At 52.9% G+C, this 24,707-nt stretch overlaps 3 protein-coding genes across 5 annotated transcripts in view; all 3 read right to left on the bottom strand.

Annotated features, from left to right (window-relative positions):
• The window catches only part of NUP93 (nucleoporin 93), a 78,669-nt gene extending 71,184 nt beyond the window's left edge, over positions 1-7,485 (bottom strand). Inside the window, exons 1-3 of one of the 3 annotated variants that reach the window (XM_063167861.1) lie at positions 7,466-7,485; positions 1,440-1,653; positions 176-293 (exon numbers count right to left, since the gene is read on the bottom strand). In XM_063167861.1, the coding sequence (XP_063023931.1) occupies positions 176-293; positions 1,440-1,618 (297 nt within the window). In that variant the 5' untranslated portion in view covers positions 1,619-1,653; positions 7,466-7,485. Of the gene's footprint in view, positions 1-175; positions 294-1,439; positions 1,654-7,027; positions 7,197-7,465 lie in introns of those variants that run through there. The other 2 variants (XM_063167860.1, XM_063167859.1) reach the window with 2 other exon arrangements.
• A 4,318-nt stretch (positions 7,486-11,803) lies between these two features.
• Positions 11,804-12,913, bottom strand: LOC134424054 (metallothionein-2). Its single transcript, XM_063167558.1, has 3 exons — positions 12,756-12,913; positions 12,599-12,664; positions 11,804-12,047 (listed from the first exon to the last, which is right to left on the bottom strand). Exons 1-3 carry the CDS (start codon positions 12,784-12,786, stop codon positions 11,953-11,955), a joined length of 192 nt encoding a protein of 63 aa, XP_063023628.1. The 5' UTR covers positions 12,787-12,913; the 3' UTR covers positions 11,804-11,952.
• A 3,707-nt stretch (positions 12,914-16,620) lies between these two features.
• On the bottom strand, positions 16,621-18,002 carry LOC134424053 (metallothionein-1). Its single transcript, XM_063167557.1, has 3 exons — positions 17,856-18,002; positions 17,450-17,515; positions 16,621-16,871 (listed from the first exon to the last, which is right to left on the bottom strand). The coding sequence occupies exons 1-3, from the start codon at positions 17,884-17,886 to the stop codon at positions 16,777-16,779; spliced, it is 192 nt and encodes a 63-aa protein (XP_063023627.1). The 5' UTR covers positions 17,887-18,002; the 3' UTR covers positions 16,621-16,776.
• Positions 18,003-24,707: the final 6,705 nt, after the last annotated feature.

Raw genomic sequence — 24,707 nt, 5'->3', positions numbered from 1 at the left:
TAACTCAAACATCTTTCAACATTCAAAGCAGCATCTCCCCTCTACATTTTCTCTAGCCAGTGAATTAAACAGAGAGCAAGATGATCTCCACAGAAGCCTTAGAACAGCTCTGCACCACAAAACAGGAACAGCAGTGGCAAGGGCAGTGTAATTCACACGTCAGAAATTTCCCTACCTGGATGTCAGTGTCCTTCACAGGCTCAAGAGGTTCAAATGTAGTGGCTGCACTTAGACTCTCAAGCCTCTGAGAAATGTGGGATATATCAAGCCCTCTAGACCCAAGAAGAACTGATCTGTAAGGAAGAAATTGTACAGATATGAAATTAGCATTGAACAGACAGAACTCTAAAGCCAGACTCATTGCCAATATTTAGGTCAGCTTGCCACGTACAGACAGTGCTCCCAGACGTGTCACAAAAACTGCACAGAACCAAACTCTGAACAGCCCTATGTGTCTATGTAAACACCTCAGCCCTGCTGGAGTCCTTCTGCTGTTCCACTGCAGTGCTGCAGAGCTGCCAAGCCCTTCCAAACAGAAAAAAATGTACACCGTGCTGGTAAACATCTACAGCAACAGTCAGAACAAGGTACTGCACTTTTTAGCTTTAGCATCCAAAATCAACAACAGTAACTCGTCAGATAAACCCTTCAACTATCCTGTTGTTTTTTGGAAGCAGGTTTTGCAGTCATTCTGTTGTTCTCTTATTATTAGGGGTTCCATGCTATTGCCTCCTTATCACAAAAGTTTCATACCTTCCTGGTGTTTTCTTGTGGGCAGCTCCTCCAAGCACTGACTCTTTCTTCTTTACAAAGCGGCCAACTGACTCCAGCTCCCTTCTCACCCAGACAACCCACTCTTTTATAGCACTCTTCTTCTCATTGGATACAGCTGGGGCCTGTTAAAGACAGGCCTGCTCCTAATCTTTGATAACTGGCCCAGCTGTAACTCCTTAGGGGTAATATTACTTTCTGCACTATTTTCTTATATTCTATTTCCCCCAGCAGGACTCCCCCCTACATTGAACACCAGGCCCATAAGAGTCCCCAGCACTCCATACTCACGCCTTGGCATCGGCGGTCTCCTGGGAGGTGCGGGTCAGGGTCAGGCCTGTTCCTAAATCTTTGCTAACAGGCCCAGGAGCAGCTCCTTGGGGTAAGATTACTTCCTATACTGTATTTACTTTCTCCCAGCAGGACTCCCCCCACAGTGAACACCACCAGACCCATAAGAGTCCCCAGCGCTCCATACTCACGCCTTGACGTTGGCGGTCTCCTGCGAGGTGCGGGTCAGGCCTGTTCCTAAATCTTTGCTAACTGGCCCAGGAGCAGCTCCTTAGGGGTAAGATTACTTCCTATGCTATATTTATTTTCTCCCAGCAGGACTCCCCCCACAGTGAACACCACCAGACCCATAAGAGTCCCCAGTGCCCCGTACTCACGCCTTGACGTCGGCGGTCTCCTGCGAGGTGCGGGTGAGGGTGCGCGAGCGCAGCCGCTCCCCGGCCTGCTGGATCTCCTGCAGGTTCCGCTCCACGTGAGGCAGCTCTGAGATCCCCTCAGTCTCGGCTGCCAGCTGCTCTGCCTGCTGCAGCAGCTCCCCAAAGCCGTCCGTGTCCATCTCGGCTGCAGGTTTTGCTTGAGGCACACAGAAACCTTCAGGGGAAAAGGGAATTCTTGCTCAGCTATAAACGGTTTCTGTGCCTGTGGGGTCACACGCAGACCAGCAAGAGCAGGTCTGTCTTCTCCAAGAGGATATACCATCTAACCTCCCCAGGCATTAAACATCAAGGAAATCTTTTCAAGCGGTCTCAGAGAGCTTTCCCTTGTAAGACTACAGGCTATGGACGTGTCAGAAGTGGGATGCAGATGTCATATCACAGTCCATATTTTCCCTTAAAACAAAGGAGGGTGAAAGCAGAGAAGTCCCTGTGAAGAATTTGGTGTCAATTTAGCTATAAACTACTTGCATACATGTCACAGACATGTTTTATGAAAAATCCTTTCCTTAGGATTTTTTCCTCCTGAGAAGCTGAGAAGCCTCAGGAACAAAATGTAAACAATGGTTATCTGCTGCTGTGGAAGGCAACAGGGGGATCTGTGATTGGTCTCATGTGGTTGTTTCTAATTAATGGCCAATCACAGTCAGCTGGCTCCCAAGACACGAGCCTTTGTTATTCATTCCTTATTATTCTATTCTTTGCTAGCCTTCTGATGAAGTCATTTCTTCTATTTTTTTAGTATAGTTTTAATATAATATATATAATAAAATAATAAATCCAGCCTTCTGAAACATGGAGTCAGATCCTCATCTCTTCCCTCATCCTCAGACCCCTGTGAACACTGTCACACATACACACATGGACAGATTGTTTGGAGCACTGGACTCTGTGATCCTTAAGGGTCCCTTCCCATTCTATGATTCTATACTCATATGTTATGAAGAAAGATGCACACATGTGCAAGCATAGGAATATATGTGGGCTGAAAACACACATAAACATGAAGTTAAATTAGCAGCAAAACAGTCAAGCTACAAATGCACACAGACAGGCATAACTAGCTGGCTGTTAAAATGTGTTGCTCCATATGTCATTAACCCCCAGCCAAAGGAAATAAGTTCATGTTCTTCCAGTTTAGAAGAGCTGAGTCTAAATTCAATGCCTGCAGGAAGTTTTACCAGTGTCAGAATTTTTTGCATTGACTCAGTGACAGAATAATTAAAGAAGTTAAAGCACAAGGCATGGGCTGTAACAGAAGATGCATTAAATGCATCATGCAGTTCCAAATTCAGAATGGAGCCTGTTATTTTTACAGAAAGGACAAAAGCATTCATGCTTGGGTCACTATGGAAAAAGACATGTAGCTGCAATGGTGTCCACATTAACAAAATATGAAACCCAAAACCTCAGTTTCACACACCAAATCATGGTTTGCAGCTAAACCAGCTACAAAGCAATGAACATCAGGCACCTCTGTAAAGCCACAGAAGATCACAGAAATCTGTGGTGCTGAATGGTGCCACAGAGATGGAAATCTTCAGTACAGTCCCTCTCTCATAGCTTTTGCACCCAAACCCAGAGGGCCTGGGATGAAATAAGAGAAACCAGATGTCAAGCATTAACTCCCACTGTTTATCATTTACTCAAAAGAAAAATCAGTGAAGACTGTCTGGTTCAAGAAAGCCCCCTATGATTTTTACAAATCAACAATAGTCTGCAATTCCAGTATTTCTTTGTACTCCTCAATCACACCAAAGCAATTTTACAGTAGAATCTGAACATTCCTCAGGGTCTGGGTTTCACCACCATTCCCAAATACTACTACCAGCAGCAATAGCAGCACTTTCCTCTGTCTGGACAAATGATTTAAAAGCACTGCATGATGATTCATTCAGACATATGCAGTTTGAGAGAGAAATCCTCCTGCCTGGGTGCCAGGACAAACCCTAACAGCAGCATCCAGGAATGGAGAATTTCACAAGCACTCCCCACACACTTGAGGAAAGCAGGGGGAGGGAATGATTGTGTTTGCAATGAGTTGTTAATCAGGTGAGATAGCAGAGACCGGATCTGTTTAACAGATCAGTGTGGCACCGAGATGGAGTGAACAGGGAGGAGCAGGGTGGAATCAGCAGTTTCATGCCCTGCAATGCAGTACAGAACATCTTCCCAGTGTTTACTTGCAATAACTCAGATGCAGCCCTGCCAGGAACAGCCTCTCTTGGCAGACACTGACCAGAACAGCCACACTCCTGCACACTCAGAGACTGCTGAGATCCTCCAGGAGCAGTGACTGTGAGAACAACACAGACATCTGCTGGATTTGATCCCATCTGGTTCACTTCCTCTTTTCATTACCAAGATAAAAAGCTGGAGTGTAAGAAGCACCAACTTCTCAGACTGCTGAAACCAAAAGCACAAAAAAATCAGTGCTACAGAACTGCACCCAAACCTGCACACACCCTGTTATACCATGTAAGGTCTGTCAAATAGGTTTGCCTGTGTAGGACAATTGCAATAACTCTGTGAGACTGAACCCAATTCAGCAAATAGGGAATAAACTGATTATTTTGGAGCAAGTTAAAGTACCTGTGATTATAACCAAGCACTGGCAGCAACACCTCAAAACTCAGAGTGTCAACACTAAACAGCTTTTTCTAAGTGACAGAATTCAAACATTTAGACTGAATATTCATATATTCCTAACAGCACAAACAACTTTGTCTCCACCCTGGCAGAACTGACTGCATTCAAGAGCCTGCAGTCTGACTCTTCATGCTGCTGTGCAAGATGGAAACTGCTTCCACAGCAACCAGTGATGGCAGATTTTCATGTCTGGCTGGGGAAGGAGCAACAACCAACACCTAAGAGGAAAAAAAATACTTCAGAAATTATATTAACTTCAGTGAGACCAGACTGACCTTGGGCTAAAAGCCAGGACTGAAAAAGCTCTTCTGTAAAACAACTTTGATGACTTATCAATAGAAGTTGCTGCATTAGACCACAATTCCATTAAACCCCAGTTTAATTTCCCTAACATTTAAAATCACACATAAGCACTATATATTGTACAAACTGACTAAGTTTGAGCCACAAAGAAAACAGAGAAGATGACAGGTTTCTTAAGTCTACTCAGACTGATTATAGTTGATTATTTCTTACCTGAAAACCACTAAAAACTCCTCAAGGGCAATGAAATGCTATCTTAGGAAGAAAACTGTAGCTATTCTACCCCAAATACAGCCATGATGAACATTTTACTGTACTTGATTCAGAAATACACAAAGCTGAAATACTCCAATGCATGTGCAAGTACCTGCTGTACTTCACACATTGGGTTTGTGTCAACTAACCAATTAACTCTGAGAAACAGTAACAAATTAAGTTTTTCCAGTGCTCTGGGAAAAAGAAAGGAAGAAGATGTCACAGGAGAAGGAAAGCCTCACCCACTACATTCAGAGTAGCTGATGAAGCAAGGATTCCACAAGTTACAGAAAGATTCTTCAAAACAGGGAAGAAAAAGGAAGAAATCCAGTGTTGGCTTCTCAAAGAGGCTCCCACCTCAAAGTGCTCAAGAGACCCAGTCTGATGAGTCAGGATCAGCTTCTTGTGGGAAGAAAACACAAGAGCACAAGCAGTAAGAGCAAGCCAGCAATGCTCTACTTCCTACAGCCAAGATCTGAATAAAAAAGGGCTTTTTTGACAGGCTCCAAGCCTGGGCTGCTAGAGAGAGCTTCTGTCTGCTAAGCTAAACATGAATAAGTAAAAGGTCCATTTTGCAGGCCTGGGGAATTCTGTCAGAGCAGCAGCAATAATACCCAGCTCCCACATGGCACAAGCAGACATCCAGACATTTCAGAGAACAAGGCAGCAATGCAATCTCTGTGTTACAGACAGGGGAAGTGATTGAGAAACACAGAGATGATCATCAAAGAGCAGGTGGACAACAGCACAACCCAAATATCTGTTGCACATTTTCAGCACACCATCCCCTTGTCCCTAAAACACAATAATGTTTATCAAACCTAACAGGGAAAGCTTCACACCCTAACTACACTAAACCCAGATAAAATCACAACAGGCCACCTTAAAAATACCTAAAAGCTTCAGGCTAAATTTGGTACCCCAGCTGGTACAACAGCCTGTTCCCCCTGCAACAAAAGGCAGATGCAGGAAAATCCTGAATAGATCACACAAAAACCTTTGAAACAATGCTATTGTTTCTTCTAGCACTCATCCATTAATGCTCCTCTGCCTCCTGTAGAAAGGCTTCCAGTCCTGCATATTTTCTTCATCTCATTTGTAGGTAGATATGCAAAAGTCCAATCTTCTTATGCTCCCAGAGAGCACTTACAGTAGGTATGGTGAACAAAAATAGTTTTTTTTCAAAGTTGTAAAGGCAGTAACATTGGGTTACCTGCACTGTAAGAAAGGACAAGGAAGAGCACACAACACTTCTCTACATTGTTCATTATTTAAAGTGGACCTGAGGCATTTGAAGTGATTTCTACCAAAAAACACTAGCACACATTTGTCAACATTTTCTTTTATCTGCCATAAATTCCTCCTAATGGTCTCAAGTCCCCATTGCTCTGAATAACTGACTCAGCTGGCAGTTTTGCCATATTACCATGTTCCCTCTTTTCCAAACACTTAGCCTTTATTTTAAGCACTCAATTCAGCAGGGAAATAACTTCACAGGATGGCAAACTGACCCTCATTAGATAGAGCATTTGGTTCAGTATTTTGAGTTCCTTACATGAAAACTCATATCCTCTCCCCTCACTGAACTTCCTGTCATAGGTGCACCACAGAAACTTTATGGATTTAGATGACAGAATCACGTACATTCTTCCAAGCAGTTTTAAGCTTTTTCTATTTGTAAGTTTTCCCAAGGAGTAGGAAAACTTTTTGAAGACACAACATAAGTGAAATAGCACTAAAGCAAATAAGAACTGGTGTTCCTGTCTCACTATCATCTTAGCTCTCCATGCCATTGCTGATGTCCCCAGACCAGCATGACCAAATTGCAGGAGAAGAGAAGCAGCCCTTCTTTGCACCCGGACTTTAATTCCAGCTCTTCCACTCACTGTTCCTAAATTCTTCCAGTATCTGAAGGAGTCCTACAGCAAAACCAGAGAGGGACTCTTTGTCAGGAACTGTGGTAAGACAGTATCAGGTAGTGATGGGACAAGGAATAATAGATAAACACTGAAAGAGGCGAAATTTAGGAAGACATCCTTTACTGTGACGGTGGTGAGGCTCTGGCACACGCTGCCCTGGGAGGCTGTGACTGTCCCATCCCTGCCACTGTTCATCATGCCAGGTTGGATAATGCCTTGAGCAACCTGGTCTAGCAGAAGGCATCCCTGCCCACGGCAGCATGGGTGAAACTAGATAAGCTCTGAAGTCCCTTCCAACCCCCTAACATTCTATGAATTCCAAGGAACCGACCAGCAAACCCACGGTGGGGAAGAACAACCCCCACGCACAGAACTCGAAACAGACACCGAAGCACACACACATACACAAACCCGTTCTCCGGAAACCTTCCCAGACAAGCAGCTGCTGCTTCCTGAAGCACCAACACTGCACTTCGCTTGAACACCAAACTCCCCTTGCAGAGCCGGGCTCGCCGCTGCCGCCAGCACACAAACCCGCTGGGCAGAGCGGAGCGGCCCCTCCTGGCGCCCCCTCACCGGCCCCGCCGCCTCAGCGCGGGTTATTGACAGCGGCAGCTTCGGGCAGCCCCGGCAGGGCCCACGAGGCGGCCCGGAGCGCTCCCGGCCAGCCTCCCGCCGCAGCGGCCTGCACGGGCCACAGAGGAAGCCATGGGCGGGGGACAGCTGCCGGGAGCTCCGGATGCGGGGGGAAGCAGGCAGCGAGCACCGGAGGCGGGGGAGAAGCGGGGAAAGAGGCGGAGGGACGCCGAAGCCCGACCCGCCCGCACGGCGCCCTCACCTCACCTGCGCTCCGCGCCGCCCGCCGCGCCCGCCGTGCCCGCGCCGCGCGCCCCCATTGGCTGCCCGCTCGCCCTTTCCCGCGCTCCCATTGGCCGAGCGCCTGCGCTTCCCGGCTTCCCGCGCTTCTATTGGCCCAGCCGCCGCGCTCCGCAGCGTGCCAGTTCCCGCCCCCTCGCGAGAACAACTTTATTGAGGCGCTCGGAGGGGGACGCGGAGCGAATGGGGGGGGGGGCGGCTGCCTCCGGAGCCCGCGGGTTCGAGGCTGCCTCCCGCCTGCTCCCGCCGAAATGAGCGAAATAAGAGATCTACAGACGGAAATAACGTGCATGGAGTTGTTCCTCTCTATTTCCGCTCTCCCTTCTTAGTAAGCGCTGAGTCTTCCGGGCAAACCTCGTCTGTGAGCTGATTCAGTGGGAGGTAAAATGAGGATAACGAATTCATGCCCGTTTTGCCTCCTATGGCCAAATACACAACAAACTCACAGCCAGCAGGTACTCACACCATCACCTGTACAATGGTGTCCTGGGGGTCTGTAGGGATTCTCTATGCTTGGTCCCGTTTGGGCACACACACGATGGCCCTAAAACCGATATTGCCAGTGACAAAGGATTTGTTGGGCAAAATCTGGGAACGGGGAATTTCATGGACCTACAAGGCGACAGCCGGCCTGTGTAAGAGATGATGCCTGGACCTTGCTATTGTTCTGAAACATCACCCATCAAACCTTCAAAGCTGAACAGATTTTCCCATTAATACCGTCTCTATTTCCAAATTTCCCCTTGTAAAAAGCAGTTCCCAGACCAGAGGCAGCGCTGACATCGACTGTAGCCGCTCCTCCTAATCGGCAAGAGTGTGCAGGGGGTCAGGGTACACTCCGGCCTGTCGCTTCAGTTTGAGAGGAGCACTTGTCCCCGGCAGGATGCCCTGGTAGCAAAGATGCCTTGGTGGGACGTTTGTCCGGGTGTGATGGGTGCCCTGATGGGATGGGTGCCCTGGTAGGGCGGCCGTGCTACCCCAGCTCTCGCTGAGCCCTTCCAGGCTCCCGGGGCATCTTTCCAGAGCGGGGAGAGTCCTGGTGCGCCCGGGGCCGGGATGGGGGAACAGCCGTCCTGAGGGGCCGGGACCGGGAAGGGGCAGAGCCAGGCAGGGACCGAGGGCGGCGGGGACAGGCAGGGACAGGCAGGGACCGGCAGGGACCGAGGGCGGCGGGGACAGGCAGGGACAGGCAGGGAGCGGGGCCGGGCGGGCGGCGGCGGTGCGGGCAGGCAGGTGGCAGCAGATCCCCGTGCAAGGGCTCGGCGGCACCGGGAGCGGAGCCGCCCGGCAGAGCCGCTCCTGGGGCGGGACCCGGGTCCTCTGCACGGGGGACAAGGGGCGCTGTCCCCTCTGCGGGTGCCCGTCCCTCTACACTGAGCGCACAGGGCTCCTGTTCCCTTGCCCAGGATGCGCAGGGTGCTGTCCCCTCTACCCTCCGTCCTGGGTGCCCATGCCACGAGCACAGCATCCCATCTCTGTGCCAGGGGTTTTAGACTGGATGTTAGTCAAAATACATCCCTGAAAGTGTTGTCAAGCACTGGAACAGGCTGCCCAGGAAAGCAGGGGAGTCACCAGCCCTGGAGCGATTTAAGGAACATGTACATGTGTCACTCGGTTTAGGGGCAGGCTTGGCAGCGCTGGGGTATAGCTGAACTCATGACCTTAGAGGGGTTTTCCAACCTTTCCAACAATTCTGTGACTCTATTTCCCCCTGGCACTGGGTACATTTTCTCTCTGCCCCGGGTGCACGTCCCCTGAGGGCAGGGTGCTATTTCCCCTGTGCACACGTGCCTGTCACCTCTGCACCAGGTGTGTTTGCTCTGCTCTGGGTGCACGTCCCTTCTGCACACAGCGCCTGTCCCATCTGCACAGGGCGATGTCCCCTCTGCACACAGCGCCTGTCCCCTCGGCACAGGGCGATGTCCCCTCTGCACTCAGCGCCTGTCCCCTCGGCACAGAGGTTCCTGTCACACGGTTCCTGCCGTCTCCTCTGCATACAGCGCATCCCTCCTCTGCACAGGGCGCACATCCTTTCTGCACGGGCACGTGTCCCTCCCGCACATGGTGTGTGTCAGCGCCACGCAGGGTCACGGACATCCACCATCCCCCTGGGATTCACACACAGCCACAAAAAGCAGAACCGAATGCAACCCCATGGCAGCTGCAGGGCTGCTGGTCTGGGAGTGCACCCAGGAACCCCTGAATGCCATGGAGGGATCGTGGTCACCTCAAACCACCTCGGCAAACTGAGCTGGGCTTTTCTTGGCTGGGCTGGATAATGCACATCAGCGTCTTCTTGGATCAAGCAAAGGCTCCCCTCACCCTCCCACTATACAGAACTGACCACAGGCAGAGAGCACTTCCTGCTTCATCAAAAAGTACCTTTTCTTTAAAATAGAAAATGCTCTTGAGGGGACCAGAAAGCCCCTGCACAACTCCCTGAGAGCAGCTACAGGCAAGGATACAGACACTGGATACAGCCCTGACCAGCTCATTCCGCTGCTCCTGTGGCTTTCCTTGCCCCAGATCCCTCCTGGGAGACAGGAAAGGGCACCAGGGTCTCTGCCAGACGGGCACAGGCAGAAGCAGGAGCCGGCAGGGCGCTGTGTGTGGCTGGCAGCAGCAGGGTGCAGGAGTGTGTGCCCACGTCCCACCCTGGCACGCTGCTGGGAGCGGTTGATGCCTGGGGCGCTTCCTGCCAGGGGAAGCCCCATCCGAGCCCGGCGTTGTTTGTGCTGCAGGATGCGGGTTCTGGCCCCAGGGACTCTGTCTGCAGCCCCTCCGCTGCCGTGGCCAGGGTCGCAGCCCTGTTTCATATGGCTCCAGCGGCAGAGCCATGCCAGCCTTCTTTCCCAGCAAAGCATCTTCCCATGGGATTGTTTTCAGATGTATTTAGGGCAGGGCAGACCCTTAAAACCCATTTCCAGCTCTACACCTCTGTTGCAACAAGCAGCGCTGGGAGGCTGCTTAGGCAAAGACACACTGATGCAATAAGGCGGCACATTTAAAAGGCAAATGGGTGCTGAGCTAGGTGTTGCTTTTCTCACTGGCAAAGCTGGATGCTGAGCAGTCTGGGCATCCTCTGGAGAGCCATGTGCTGAAGCCAGGCAGACTTTGAGGAAAGGGTGAGTCTGGATCATCCTCAATGCCTGAAACATCCCTGGATGCCTGAAACATCCCTGGGAACTGGTATTGCCATGCTCCCACTGTGCACACAGCCCACCTTGTGCCACCCAGCCTAACCGAAAGGACTGCATGGGTACCCAAGTAACCAGGTTTGCTGGGTTTTAAATTTATCTTGTCCCTGGTGCCTTGTCAGCAAGGTTTGCAGGAGATTTTCCTGCCAGGCAGAGCTGTCCCATTGCCCAAAGAGGCACAAAAGGGGTGAGGGCAGCATGGCTGGGAACTTACATCTGTGGTGGGGCACACCCAGCAGACGTGTATGGGCAGGCAGGTGCATAAAAAGTGACTCTTCCACTTGGCAGAGACTTTCGGAAGCAAAACGCATCCCATGCATCTTCCCACAGCCCTCCCTCCCTCCCCCATCCCAGCAGCCACCCCAAATCCAGACAGCCAAGCCCTGCATTTGTGGCTACGGTTACCTGCTCTCCTGCACCTGGAGGTCTTTGCAGCTTTAAGCAAGGTGCTTCCCAAAAAGGAGCTGGAAAAAAGTGCTTGGAGGTTTTGCCCACAGCAGGAGCCAGGCACTGTAGCTGCAGGTATTTGGCATGGGGAGGCTGCAGGGAAAGTGTCCCTTTGGGGATGGGTCTGCTCTGAAATGGGTTGGGGTTTGCAAAGCCTGAGCTCTTGAGGAAGGGAGGTTTGTCCCCACTAGAATTTGTCCAAGTGCTCTCCAGCAGCAGCTCAGGGCAGGCATCTTGTCAACAGACATCACCCTCCCACCCACCTCGCTTGCTCCCACATGATCTTTCACTCAAAGGAAGCCCCTAACATGGTGCAGAGGCACCTGCCAGGAGGCCAAGGAAAGGCTGGAGGGGACTAGAGCCCCTCGTTCCTTTGTTTGCCCACACCTCTGGGTGTGTCACCCATCACCCATCCTCCCTGGGAGACCAGCACCTTAAAGATGTCCACACCTACTCCACATGTAGGATGAGGTCCATCCCGTGCCCTGTGAAGCTCCTTTTCTCCCTCAAGGAAGGTGCAGAGCCCTCTTAGGGAAGGACATGGGATGTTTGTGAGCAGCCTTCTCCCACCCCACAGCGACAATTCAACAATTCCCACACAGGTGTCCTAAGCAGCAAAAATGCTCAGCCTCCAACCCATCCCCACAGCAGCACTCATACCTCCAGAAAAACTCCTTTATTTCCATCCAGTTTCACCACTGGTACAGAAAATACAAAAGAAGAAAAACAAAACCAAAAAAATAGGCTTCTGTGTGCCCCCCACCCCCCGTCCCCGAAGCGTGCCGACTATTTACAGGCAGAGCGAGCGGCTCAGTGGCAGCAGCTGCACTTGCTGCTCGTCGGCTCCTTGCACACGCAGCCCTTGGCGCAGTTGCTGCAGCTCGCGGGGCAGCAGGAGCAGCAACCTGGGGGGGACACAAGAGTTAGGAGGTAGGCGGAAGGGACTGGGGCTCTGTGAGGCAGGGGCACCCGATGGAGTGGGGAACACCACGTCTGCATGAGCAGGGCTAATGATCCCAATGGGTTGGAGTTCCCCATGAGGATCCCAGTGGGCTGGAGGTCTCCATGAGGGTCTTACAGGGTGGAGGCAGCCCCTCAGAAGGGAGGGTGCGTGTGCATTGCAATGGGCCAGGGGAAGAGGGAAGGATCCCATAAGGGTCGTACAGGGCAAGAGAGGGAGTGATGGGTTCTCCATAGAGAGTTTAACACGGCAAGAGGGGTTGTCTACAGGGTAAGAGCTGGTAAGTCCCCATTGGGTCCGACAGAGCAACAAAGAGCTCCCTTGTGGAACAGGAAGGTGTCCGTGGATCCCACAGGGCAGGGAGGGGTTCCCCTATGGAGCAGTGAGGTGCCCAGGGAGTCCCACAGTACAAGAAGTTTCCCAATGGAGCAGAGAAGTGCCAACGGATGTCCCAAAACCAAGACCGGGTCCCCCCTCCCTGAGCCCCGCACTCACTCTTGCGGCAGCTCCGGCAGCGGCAGTTCTTGCACTTGCAGGACCCTGCGCAGGAGCAGGAGTCACCTGGAGAGCGAGGGAAGGAGAGCGGGCTCAGCCGGGAGCCGGGCAGCCGGGAGCCAGGCGGGAGGCGGCCGGGACACGACGGGGCACTTACCGGCGGCACACGTGCAGTCCTGGGGGTCCATGGCTCGGCTCGGTTTAGCTCAGTCTAGCTCGGCTCGGTTCGGCTCGGTCCGGCGAAGGTAGCAGCGGTGCAGAGCAGCGCCGGCCGCCCGCTATTTATGTGGCAGGACGCGGGGCGGTGCTGGCGCTGCGCACGGTGCAGCGGGGCCGCCGGCACCGGGGCCGTGCTCACCGGGGGCGGTGCCGGGCCGTGCTCAGCCCGGGGCCGTGCTCAGCCCGGGGCCGTGCTCAGCGGGGGCCGGGCCATGCCGTGCTCACCCCGGGGCTGTGATCGCCCTCGGGCCGTGCTCAAAGGGGGCGGTGCCGTGCCGTGCTGTGCCGTGCTCACCGGGGGCCGTGCTCACCCCGGGGCCGTGCTCACCCCGAGGCTGTGCCCGCCCTCGGGCCGTGCTCACCGGGGGCGGTGCCGTGCCGTGCTCACTCGCGGGCAGTGCGCACCCCGGGGTCGTGCTCTGCCCCCGGGCCGTGCTCACCGCGGAGCCGTGCCGTGCCGTGCCGTGCTTACCCAGGTCACGGACCTGCCCCCCCACCCCCGCTCCCAGCCCGGTCCGGGCGGCCACCTACACCCCCCGTCCCCGGCAGGGTGCTGCGCTCCGGGGCACCGAGACGCTGGAATGCGCAGGGTGTGGGGGTAACAGCACTGGCACGGCGCTGCCACCGCGTCCTGCACGCCTGGGACAGCGCCACGGGGCACCCTGAGGATGAGACTGTTTCAGCACCCCATGGAGAGTGGGATGGCCCTGGGCAGCCCCCGTGGGGCTGGAGTGCTCAGATGGCCTCCCAGGAGGGGTGAATCACAGAACACCCTGAGTTGGGAGAGACCCAGAAGGATCATCGCATGCAGCTCCTGAACCTGCACAGGACAACTCCAAAAAGCACGCCACGTCCTTGAGTGTGTTGTCCAAAAACTTCCTTAGCCTGGCTTGGTGCAGTGACCACTTCCTTGGGGAGTCTCTTCCAGGGCTCAACTACTTTCTGGGTAAAGAATATTTTCCTAATACCCAATCTAAACCTCCCTTGACAGAGTTTCGTGCACTTCCCTCGAGTGAGCATGGGGATGCAGTGTGGCAGCTTGGCATTGCCAGCTAGGAGCTGCTGGGAATCACTTTCTCATAAACCCTCTGAGTTTTCCACCTCATCACAGGGTTTATGTGCCAACGGGCTTCCACCACCTCGCACATGCCCATGGCCAGTTCAGCATCCAGCATGGCAAACAGTGGCTGGGCCAGGGCCAGGCTGTCCCCACGCCTGCACCCCCTGCTCTCGGTGGTGTCACAGATGGGGCAAGCCTGGGTTCAGAGCTGGTGCTGTAGCTGAGCCCATCCCCGTGGAGCCCGGGCCAGCGGGCTCTAGGACCAGGAGAGGCTCAGTGACCCGGGTGGCTGTGCCAGGAACGGCTCGTGCTTGTTTGCAAGGGCACGGAGTTGTTTTTTCCTGGCACTGTTTGCCAGCAGCAGTGAGGCGAAGCCAGCAGGCATTGCACACGCCACCGGCTGAGCGGGAAGGAGGAGAGGTGCAATAACCGAGCACGTGTGGTGTCACTGCACACAAACACGGGTTGGGAATTAACTTCCCTCCCTCCCGGACAGCCCCAGGGCTCCGGGAATGTACTGCACCCGCGGGCCCCCCTCCAGCAGGGCGGGCTCTGCTGCATCCCTGCTTGAGGAAAAGAGAGCCTGACCTGCCAAAATGGGATCGTGCACCCTTGCACGGGGCCGTTCCAAAGGTGAGGGGTGACTGTGCAGGGCCAAAGCTGCAGGGAAAGCAGGGAAATTCCCAGATTGCCAGGAATCCTGTGTATCATACATGGAGGGGCTGTGCTGAATCCTGGGACACGTTGTCCTGGCCCCACGTCACTGTGAGCGGGAAAAGGCAGCACAGCATTCCCACAAAACTGTAGGTGAAGCTGTGATGGGAAAAGAGCCTGGAAAATGCCTGATTTCTCAATCTGAGCATTTCCACTAAATAGTGAGGTCATCCCACAAACAAAACAGGGAGGAATGAATGAGTATCCCCTGAGCCACGGGCTTGCTGAAAGGCTGTGCCAGACATCAATGGGGAGAGGAGAGCTCAGAGGGGTCTGCTGTATTATGGCTGGTATTCCAATTTCCCAGGGCACAGAGTAGTTAAACCTAAGCCTGTTCCCATGTAAGAGGAATGCCATGGCCAACTCTGATTTTATAACAGTCATAAAGTGAGCAGCAGAGCTGCAGCTGCCCAACACGGGTCTCAGGGCTCAGAGTGAGGATGCTGGAACCTCTGTCTGCCCACCCTCCCTCTCTCCCCACCACTTCCCCTGAAGGCAGGGGACAGCGTTTGACAGCTGCTCTCCATCATACTGCCATGGGGCACAGGGATGGGCACAGCGCAGAGCCATGGGGCAGGACCACAGCAAACCCACAGGGGCCAGCAAAGCCAGACTGATTCTGTGAGCTTTGCTGCTTAACCCAGATGTTTGGTGATAAATCCCATTAGCAACCTCTCCTTCACTCTTGTTGTGAGCTCACCAGTGATGTTTCTGTATGGTTGGCACTTACATCTCTCTGGGTTGGAAGGAATAAAGATAACCCTGCTCTTTGCAGCAGAGTTTAGAGTGATTGCTCCATGCCTGCCACGTCCTGCCCTGCCTAAATTCAGCTGACACAGGGGCGGCCTTTGCACCTGCCAGAAGTGTGGGATGATGGTGACATGTCAGGGGATGCCCTGAGGGAGGAGCCCTCCTGGAGAAAAGGGATATCCCTCTAGGGATTGGCACCCTGAGCAGCCCCTGGGCAGGGGTGCCGTGCTGTAGGCTGTGCCAAATCCCTGGCTGAGTCCTGGTGGTGACTGGCTGGGTCAGGAAAGGTTTTTAACCTAAAAAGTGACCATGAACAGCTGCATTTGAGGCATGTGGGGACAGGCAGAGCCTGTCGTGTTCCTGGGAAGCAGCAGGGTGGCACAGGGCACCTGGGGTGCAGTGTTCTGGCAGCAGCATGGCTGTGCTTGGGCAGAGTGAGCATCACACCCTGAATGGGCATTGCGGGCAACACATCCCATTGTTAGTTTGCACCCTAGCATAGGCATCCCATCCCATTGTGGGCATTCCACCCCAGGCATTGCACCCCGTCACATCCCATTGTTGCTTTGCACCCTGGCATAGGCATCCCATCCCAGTGTGGGCATTCAGCCCCATCACAGGCATTGCACCCCATCACATCCCATCACTGGAATCCTGGAATGGGCATTGCAAACCACAATGGGCATCACTCTCTGCTTTGGGCATCACATCCCATCACACGCACTGAACCCTATTGCAGGCAGTGCACCCTTTTGTGGGGATCACACCCCATTGTGTGCACTGGACCCCATAGTGGAGAACCAGGTCACCTGAGCACCAGGAGAACCCAGCCAGACTGGCAGAGGTGGCAGAGGGATAAGCAATGTGGTTCTACCAGCCTATCCAACTAAACTGCCAGCAGGAAAACTAAACCTGTTTCTCTGCCACCCCACCTGCCGTGGAAATATTCCCCCTGGAAATGGGCAGGGCTGGGGTGCTTATTACAGTGAAAGCTTGTAATAACGAGCTGCTCATTAGCCCCGAGGAACTCTGGTTGGAGGAGACAGCATGGGATTTGCCCCTGGGCAAACAAGAGGGTGGTGGGGAGCAGAAAATTCCCTTATTGTGTAGGGAAAGTGTTAAAACAAGAGTCAGAACTACTGGTAGGGAGAGCAGAGCCAAGAGTAGAAGACAGGAGCAAAAACAAGACGCAGGCTGTTTGCCATGACCTCCCACACACGCTGTCCTCCCGCTCCCCAGGGAAACCGCCGCACCCAACACAAGTGCCAAGCTCCAGGTGCACCTTTATATACATATCACTTTATTTAGATAGCTTATTACATGTCAAAGTGACAAACACTAAAGAAATCTGAACACATATATAAAAAAAAGACAACCAACATACACAATAAGGTTATTTTTCTTTGCCCTCCCCAGATGTGCAGCCAGGGGTCCCCTATTTGCAGCAGCTGCACTTGGCGGAGGGGGGCCCCTTGCAGACGCAGCCCTGTGCACACTTGGCACATCCAGCTGGGCAGCAGGAGCAGCAGCCTGTGGGAAACACAAAAAAAAAAAAAAAAAAAAAAATATTAAGGACATTCTCAGCAGGTCAGGCTGGGGCTTGGGAGGTCTCACTGTTTTGGAGACCTCCCATGTATTCATGTTGTTCCCTTTTAGCAGCATCCCTGCTCCTGGCAGTGTCTCCCACGGTGTTTGTGCGGGCAGGGCTGGCACTGAGAGGCAGGGGCAGAGTGTGGTACTCCCGGGGGTTCACCAGGATTGTCCCAGTCCCTCTCCTTGAAACCCTCGTGGCACACGGCTCTGCTGTGGGTGACAGCATCAGGAGCACCCAGAAGAAATCCCAGAGCTGGTTTCCTCCCCAGCATCCCCTTGTGCTGAGCCTGAGGTGCTATTGAGGGGAATAGCTCAGGTTCAGGTGGTAGTGAGTGATTGTATTGCCTGGAGAGGGGGTGAGATTCACACTGTGCTCCTTTGGGGGCACAAAAACCTTATGTGAGGAATAAACTCACCACTGGCAGTGCTAAGACTAATTTGATTCAGTGCATACACGGATGTGTAGTGAAAACCCTCTGAGTGTTTCTGCTCCCCGCCCCGGGGGCTCCTCTTACCTTTTTTGCACGATGTACATTTGCAGTTTTTGCATTTACAGTTGTCCCCGCAGGTGCAGGTGCCACCTAAAACAAGGAGGAAAGGAGAAAAAGAGGTTGAGAAGAGGTGGTGGGAGGGGATACCAACAACCCAGAGATCCGCGGGGAGCAGCACTGCCTGCCCTCCGAGCATCCTCTGATGCTTCAGCCTTGCTCAGAAGTGAGGTCGGGCCATTCCCAGCCGCTTTCCAGCGAGATGCTCCCAGTGTGACACCGCAGTGCTGGGAGAGGGCTGCAGCTGCTGGCCCAGCCCGTACGAGAGCGAACACGGGAATGGCGGGGGAGGCCGGCGGGCGGGAGTGCTGCCGTTCCCGCCGGGATGCTGCGGCTCCCGCTGCCCCTGGCATGGAAGGAAGCGCTGCCTTACCTGTGGCACAAGGGCAATCCTGAGAGTCCATGTCTGCTGGGCTGGGTGCCGGCTGTCGGACGCGTCGGGCGGCGGGAGGAAGCTTTGGCAGGACTCGCAGCCGCCTCCTATTTATCCTTGGGCAGCCGAGAGCGAGTGCAAAACCTCCGCCCCTGCAGCCTGCGCACGGCTCAGCCCGGCGCTGCCCCGGGCGCTGCTGATTCACGGCCGGGCGGCGCAGCGTGACCCGGGGCAGAGCCAGGGACGGGGGGACCACCCCTCTCTGCTGGGGTGTAGGAAGAGGTGCAGAGAACGGCCACAGCTCATCGCACAGGTGACACCTGTCTCAGGAGTGCTGCTGCACTCCATGGGGATGAGGGTCTGCACCCAGGGAGCCCCCACAGTCCAGCCATTGATTGATTGATTGATTGATTGATTGACTGATACCAAAATCAAACTACCAATCTGATTTGGGGGATATATTAATCCAGGAAGTGACACCACTGCTAGGAAATCTCAGTCCCCTCCTCTCAGAGCTGGCACAGTGGGGTGATGGGGAGCTGGCACCATGAGGTGACAGGGATTCAGTCCCTGCTTGAGACCCTGTCCTCTGGTTCCTACACCCTCCCTGCAAGCAGGAGCAGCAACAAGCTGGACTGGCCTGGCCGGAGCCTGCCGTGCCCTCCCAGTGCCCCAGGACAGTGGCACCCACGTCCCCTTGGCGCCGTGCATGGCACCTCGGGGCCCTGTCTCCTTCCCAGCTGGGTGCTCCATCCCACTCTCCTGAATTAATTTCCGTGTGTCATTAACTGGGTGTGCAGGGGAGGAGGGTGGCAGGCGAGATACCATCACCCTGGTCAACTCCTCCAGCGGGTTTTACCCACCCACTCAGAAGCACAGCGAGGGTTTGGGGTGGAAGGTAAAAAAAAATTATGCTTGCTGAGATTTTTGGTGTGGGACAGTCTGCTTCATGTGCAGGAGGCATTGCCAGCTGTGGAGCATCCTTCCTCATCATTCCTGTGTTTCTGTGTGCTCCTTGGTGTCAGTGACACCCCATCCCAGCTGCCCCTTGCTCTGAGACTCCTTTTCCTTGGGGTTTTATCCCAGCTGGGTTTTGCCTGCAGTACCTGGCTGAGGCAGTTTATCCATGCTAATCCACCCGAAACAGTGGCCCAGGGAGTATTTTTACCACTCAGCTGTCTGGGCTTGTTGGGAGCTTGTTGGGTGACCTGATGGGGATCATTGCCAGCGCCCCGACTCGGCGTCTCCTCCAGCCTCTCCAGGCCAGTGTGGGAAATCCGTATGGAAAAGCCTAAGAAAGGCAGAGCCAATGGGCCCCTTCCCCAAGTCCTGTACCCTGGAGCAGCTTGGCAGTGCCCTGACATGCCAGCCCTGGGGCCATGTGAATGTCACACTGCTCTGATGCACTGGGGCGTGATGGCAGGGGACGGTGCCAGGGAGGAGGTGTGTGCCAAGAGTGTTATTGCTCCTGTGGGAGCAGGGAAACACAAACATGGGAAACACATGTGCTAATGGTCACCTGCCACCCTGGCTACAGCCCTCTGTACTGTGTTGGTGTCATGACAGAGGGGCAGCATCTCCTTGGGATCTTGCATTTGCTCTGCTCCTTGGCTGAAATAATCAGCCAAGAACTCCAATCAGCCAAGTACTGTGGTGCAGTAATATGCCAAAGGAAATGCTTCCTGCTGTGTCGTGATGGGCTAATGGTGAACAGCAATATCACTGTTGTGTCTGTTGTGTCTTCCCCCACTGCCTGGCACCCTTGGCCACTAAGGCAAAAATTGGCCCTATCCCCAGCTGATGGTGGCCCAGGGATACAGGGACATGTGGCCTCTCCAAAATGGTTCCTCTCCTCTAGCCTAGGGGGAGGAAGGTGGAGCCCACACAAAGGGAAGAGAACAATCTCTGCCATGAAAGGACAGGGTGCAGGAAAAGCTCTCCAGCATCTGTTCTTAGTCAGACCCCAGCTCTTTTTAGTTTCTTTCCTCTCTTTCTGCACAAAGGAAAAAAATCATCTTCCAGGTGATTTAGGACTGAGAATCAGGACTCTGGTAGATCTTACATTGCTCCCAGTCTATTCTGTAATTGATTTGGGACATTCTATAATTAATTTGGGATTGGACTGGAATAGTGGGTTGTCAGGCAGACACATACCAATTAGACCACCTCCAGAAGCAACCTGTGATTGGGGTGACAATGATGAGCTGGGGACACCTTCCTGCTGTTTAAATACCCGCCATGACAAGGTCTTGCCAGCCTCAGTTTGCCTTCTGGCGCCTGCCCTCCATTTGCCTGGGGTGTCTCCATCATTTAAATGGGCCTAATGCTGCTCCCCAGAGCCAAGCAAAACAGGCAGGATCTCTGCACAGAATTTATTCACCAGCCCTTGCCATACCAGAGCTGCACCCCTTGGCTCTCCTGTCCCCTGCGTGGGATTCCTGCCTCTGTCCCCAGGCAATTCCCCGAGATTGCCAGGTGGATGAACAGCGGTGAGTCAGCGTGGTGCTCCAGTGCTCCAGGAGATGATGTTCACGGGGAGGAGGATGATGGCTGAGCATCACCATTGGCATGTGAGGGACGGGGATCCCTAGAAAGGGGAGAAGGAAGCTGACAGCTTTCAGGACAGTGTGGCAGAGGCACCTGTTCCTGTGACACCTCAGGTGCCTCCAGCTGATTGCAGAAAGCCACAGGAAGGTGTCAGGGCTGGGGCTGGTGACTGGCAGTGATTCAGGGCTGGTGCCAGGCAGGCCAGGAGGGAGGCACAGCAGCCAGCTCCCGTGGAGGTGAGCTGGCACAGGTCTGCCCTGGCTCTCTGCTGAAGGACACGTGGCTCCAGTCACCTGTGGGCACACCGAGGTGCGTAATGGACCAGCATCAGCCTCCAGCTGCCTGTGGTGCAGCCACCCAGCACATCCCCTTCTGGGGACCCTGCAGACCACTACAAGTCCCCCCTCATGGCACAAATCCCCCAGTGGCTCATCATCCCCTCTGGAGCAGTGATGGGTTTGGTGACCCCTCCTTCACCCAGATACAAGATCCCAGGCTGGGGGGCTCAGCTGGCAAAGCACCGTGGCTCAGTGGGTACAGACTGGGCAGGGATGCAGGGGGCCATGAACCCCGTGTGGGCACAGCACCAGGACCCTGGGGGTGCCCTGTCCCTCACCATTGCCCATTGTTTGCCAGGGCGGGATTCTGATGCCAGGTACCCACGGGTGGCCCTGACCCCACAGCAGCAGCAAGGGCAGCTCAGCTCTGCCTGCTCCAGCTGCCTCCTGGTGTTGGTCTCTGGGCAGGAGAGCCATGGATGGCCAGGGCTCAGCTGCCAGAAGTACAGGGAACCACAGCCCACCTGGGACCGGTCTTTTAAACCCAAATGGAGAAAATAAAAAAATATTTTAGCACCCATCAAACACCCAGCACATGCAAGTGCTGAAAGGCAGCAGCAGGAAGCCCTAGAAGTGATTGCTGCTTAGAAAGCAGGCTCAGCTTTGATCCGAATCTCAGGTTATTGTTTGCTGATGATAAACAAGTGTTTGAAACACGGGAAATAGGTGCTGACGTAGTTTTATTTTGCTGGTGCTTGCCAGCCCTTTGGCAGAGGAGGAAGAAGGTGAATCACCTCTTGTCTGCCCTGGGAAGCCATTCTCAACCACTCCCCATGTGCATAGGCAAAGCCTTGGAAACATTTGGGAGTGAAACCGGATCAGTGGGGTGACCTCAGGCTGTGGAGACTTCTTTCTTTTTCCCAGAAAACTGGGAGCAAAGACTCATTCTTCTCTCAGTGGCAAACATTAGCTAAGCTCATTGTCTGTTCTCCCTCCTTGCATCTTCCTGGGAAGACGCCTGCTTCCCTGCCTGCACCTTGATTGCAGCTTTAGGAAAATACATCCCAGCGAGTGCTTCTCCAATATCAGCCATCAGCAAAGACGTGGCATGTCCCATTTTCCTGGCGAAATGCCCTTTTTGGGGACTTGCTGGCCCACATCGCGTCTGTAACTGTAGGAAGGCACCTTCAGCGCGGGCCTGCTGGCGGTGGGAAGGGGACGGGCAGATTTCCATGGAGCAGGAATTGCACGGCGTGCAATCCTGGGACGCTTTCACAAGCCGGCAGCTCTCTTTGATGTGGGCTCTTTGGGAGCCGCCTTGTGACCCAGCCGGCTGCACCAGGGCTGGGACTCCCAAGGCCGGGATTATGAGTCGGGCTCAGCTGCCGGCTCATCCTACAGCTCCAGGCAAGGGCTTGGCCCTTACTCCTTATTTCTTATCAGCAATGCAACTATCAATATTACCTTCTCCTTGAAAAAGCAGTGTGGGGAGGGTGGGGATTTGCTAATTAGTGATTTTTAGGAAGAAGGGAAAGGAAGAAAGGCTGAATTGATGCCATGAACCGCGTCCAGGAGGGTGAACTGACCTTGCAAAGTTCCGGCCAGTTTTGGGGTGTGCATCCTGAGAGACCCCAGCACAAGGTGGGAGCTCCTTCCTGGCAGGACAGGCTTTTGGGGCCAGGTGATGTGTGTTGGGGCATGTCTGGAAGATGAAAGGGCTTATTCTTCTTTTGATCATGAAATTCTCATAAATGTTAATGGGAATTACTTCGAGATCTAACGAGGGTTGAATTGCAGCCCCCAAGGGAAGGAAGGGGATGAGGACCAACCAAGCTTTGGCTGGGAAATAAAAATGCTTGAATTTAGCTTGTCCTGCACCTGTGAGAGCAGAAAACCAGTGGGTCAGGGGCTGCCCAGCATCCCTGCATGCTCTTCTGGGGAAGGGGTTTGCCAGGTGTCCCCCACTTTGCCCAACACTGCTGGCAACTGCATGACAGGCTTTAAGCATCACCTTAACTCTAAGCATCATTTTAATTCACCAACCTAATGCTTTCCCAGTGTACAGTTTGGATTTTCTTTTTTTTCTTTGGTTTTTTTTTTTTTTTTCTCCTTACATCTTTCCTTCCCTTTTGTGTCTTTCAGGTTCCCACAGACTTCAAACTCACCTGCTCCAACTACTTGCCGCCTCCCCTGGCTGAAACGTGACCCAGAGTTTCCAAGTATCGTTACCTTGGGCATATTTAATTATTATATTCCCCTTTAGTTGCTAATTAGAAGCCAAGAGTAGAGGGGATGAGTAATTCCTTGGGATGTCAAGTACACACTTGCCTGAGCTTGCAAAGAAAACATCGTCCCCCTCAGTATAAAGGTGTGAAATAAAAGGATGTGATATTTTCCTTGATGTCTTTAAACCCTGCTCCTGAGATCCAGCGATCCTTGTTGTCTATCTTGGGAATGATTCATGCAGCTGCTGTGCCAGATCCTGCCTCCCCCGAGAGCAGTGTAGCTGTAGAGGCAGGATCTGGCACAACTGCTCTTTACATCCCCTTCCAGAAGTGTCTCCCATCCCAGGAATGGGCATGGGATGGAGGGGAGAAATGCTGCTCCAGCTGGGGCAGCAAATCTGGGATGGCAAAAGAGAAAATCCCCTGCAATCAGGCTCATTCTTCATTTTAAGGAGTATTTAAGTGTGCAGATGCAATTGCTCATCCCTCCCCACTCCCTCCAGCCATTATCCCCCTCCTTGAAGGATGGGGATGGTTATTTTTGCCAGCATTTTCCCAAACTCAATATCTGAGCTCTCCTCAGTGTTCCTCTGCCAGGCAGATAAAAGCATAGTGAATTTTTGGTTACATTTGAAGTCTTTTTAAAGAATCATCTTCTGGGTGTGTGACAGCCTTCATACCTGTTGTGCTGTCAGGTCCAGCTTCTCCATGCAACCTGCCTAGAAAGCCAGCAGCCTGTGCCAAGTGTGTTTGATTATATAATCTATATCTGTATTTATATCTACATATATAACCATATCTATATCTAATTTATTATATTATATTTTATTATAGAATATGTATTATATGAAATCATAGTGGCTTAAACAATATGATATTGAATGATTATAGTATATCAATTATAGTAAGTAGGAGCTAGAACAGAGCAAACACTGGTCACAGAGCATTGTCTTGCCAAGCCTGTGCAGAGTAGCCAGGAAGGAGGATGGTGATGATTTCTTGCTGGATTTTAAGACCTGTGTTCTAGTGAAGAAGCTGAATAATCCCTCAACTGCAGTTACACTAATCCTGGCTGCAAAGCAGGCCCTGTCTGTGCAGCAGTGAAACCCAGAGACTTAGTGAACATTTTATGAGATTTCCCCCCTTATAAAGGTTGCAAAAGGGAAGGACCCCTGTCCTGAGCACTGCTCAGGACTCAGGACTGAATGCTGTACCGTTGGATGTAAATAAACTTTATAATATTTTATTATTTTATTTATAAATACATTTAATTTAATTCTATAGATGATGGGCTTTCAAACGAAGGGAAATGAGTGTTAAAAGCCACGATTTCAATATTAAGAGTTTCAGAGCCAGCTGATTCAAAGTGGCAGCTGTAATTTAATTGTGTTGCAGACGTGCCAAACCCCGTACCATAATTAGTGATTCAAAATAATATTTACAGCTCAAATCATACATATTTAGCAAGAAGTTGAAATTTCCATCTATTTACAATTTTACCAGCTTAAAAAGGTCTGTAAGCTCAGTTTCCCCCCCATTTTGCTTGGTTGGGTTTGAAGAGCCTGGCAGAGCAATGCTCAGCACTCCTAGGAGAGGAGTTGGGGATTTTGTCCCTGCCCATGGCATGGGGGTTGGAACAGGATGATCTTTAATGCCCTTTCCAAGCCAAACTATTCTAGAATTCTGCGATTTTCCCTGGGAGGACAGCAGTGTTTGCTGGCCTAGAGCAACACCCCATTGCGTGCCTGAGTTCACGCCAGCGCTTTGCCTTTGTGCTCTGGTACCCAAACCAGCAGGAGGGA

This window comes from Melospiza melodia, chromosome 13 (genome assembly GCF_035770615.1).
Source record: "Melospiza melodia melodia isolate bMelMel2 chromosome 13, bMelMel2.pri, whole genome shotgun sequence".
Lineage (NCBI taxonomy): Eukaryota > Metazoa > Chordata > Aves > Passeriformes > Passerellidae > Melospiza > Melospiza melodia.
The sequence above is the reverse complement of the archived record's forward strand: the minus strand, read 5'-3'. Positions and strand labels throughout refer to the sequence as shown.

Bases quoted from the DNA above. Each gene is read 5' to 3' on its own strand.
- LOC134424054 (XM_063167558.1), bottom strand. From the start codon at position 12,786: ATGGACCCCCAGGACTGCACGTGTGCCGCCG. The intron at 12,665-12,755 runs GTAAGTGCCCCG...CTCGCTCTCCAG, and splicing joins GGACTGCACGTGTGCCGCCG to GTGACTCCTGCTCCTGCGCA. The intron at 12,048-12,598 runs GTGAGTGCGGGG...TGTCCCCCCCAG, and splicing joins CTGCCGGAGCTGCCGCAAGA to GTTGCTGCTCCTGCTGCCCC.
- LOC134424053 (XM_063167557.1), bottom strand. From the start codon at position 17,886: ATGGACTCTCAGGATTGCCCTTGTGCCACAG. The intron at 17,516-17,855 runs GTAAGGCAGCGC...TCCTTGTTTTAG, and splicing joins GGATTGCCCTTGTGCCACAG to GTGGCACCTGCACCTGCGGG. The intron at 16,872-17,449 runs GTAAGAGGAGCC...TGTTTCCCACAG, and splicing joins ATGTACATCGTGCAAAAAAG to GCTGCTGCTCCTGCTGCCCA.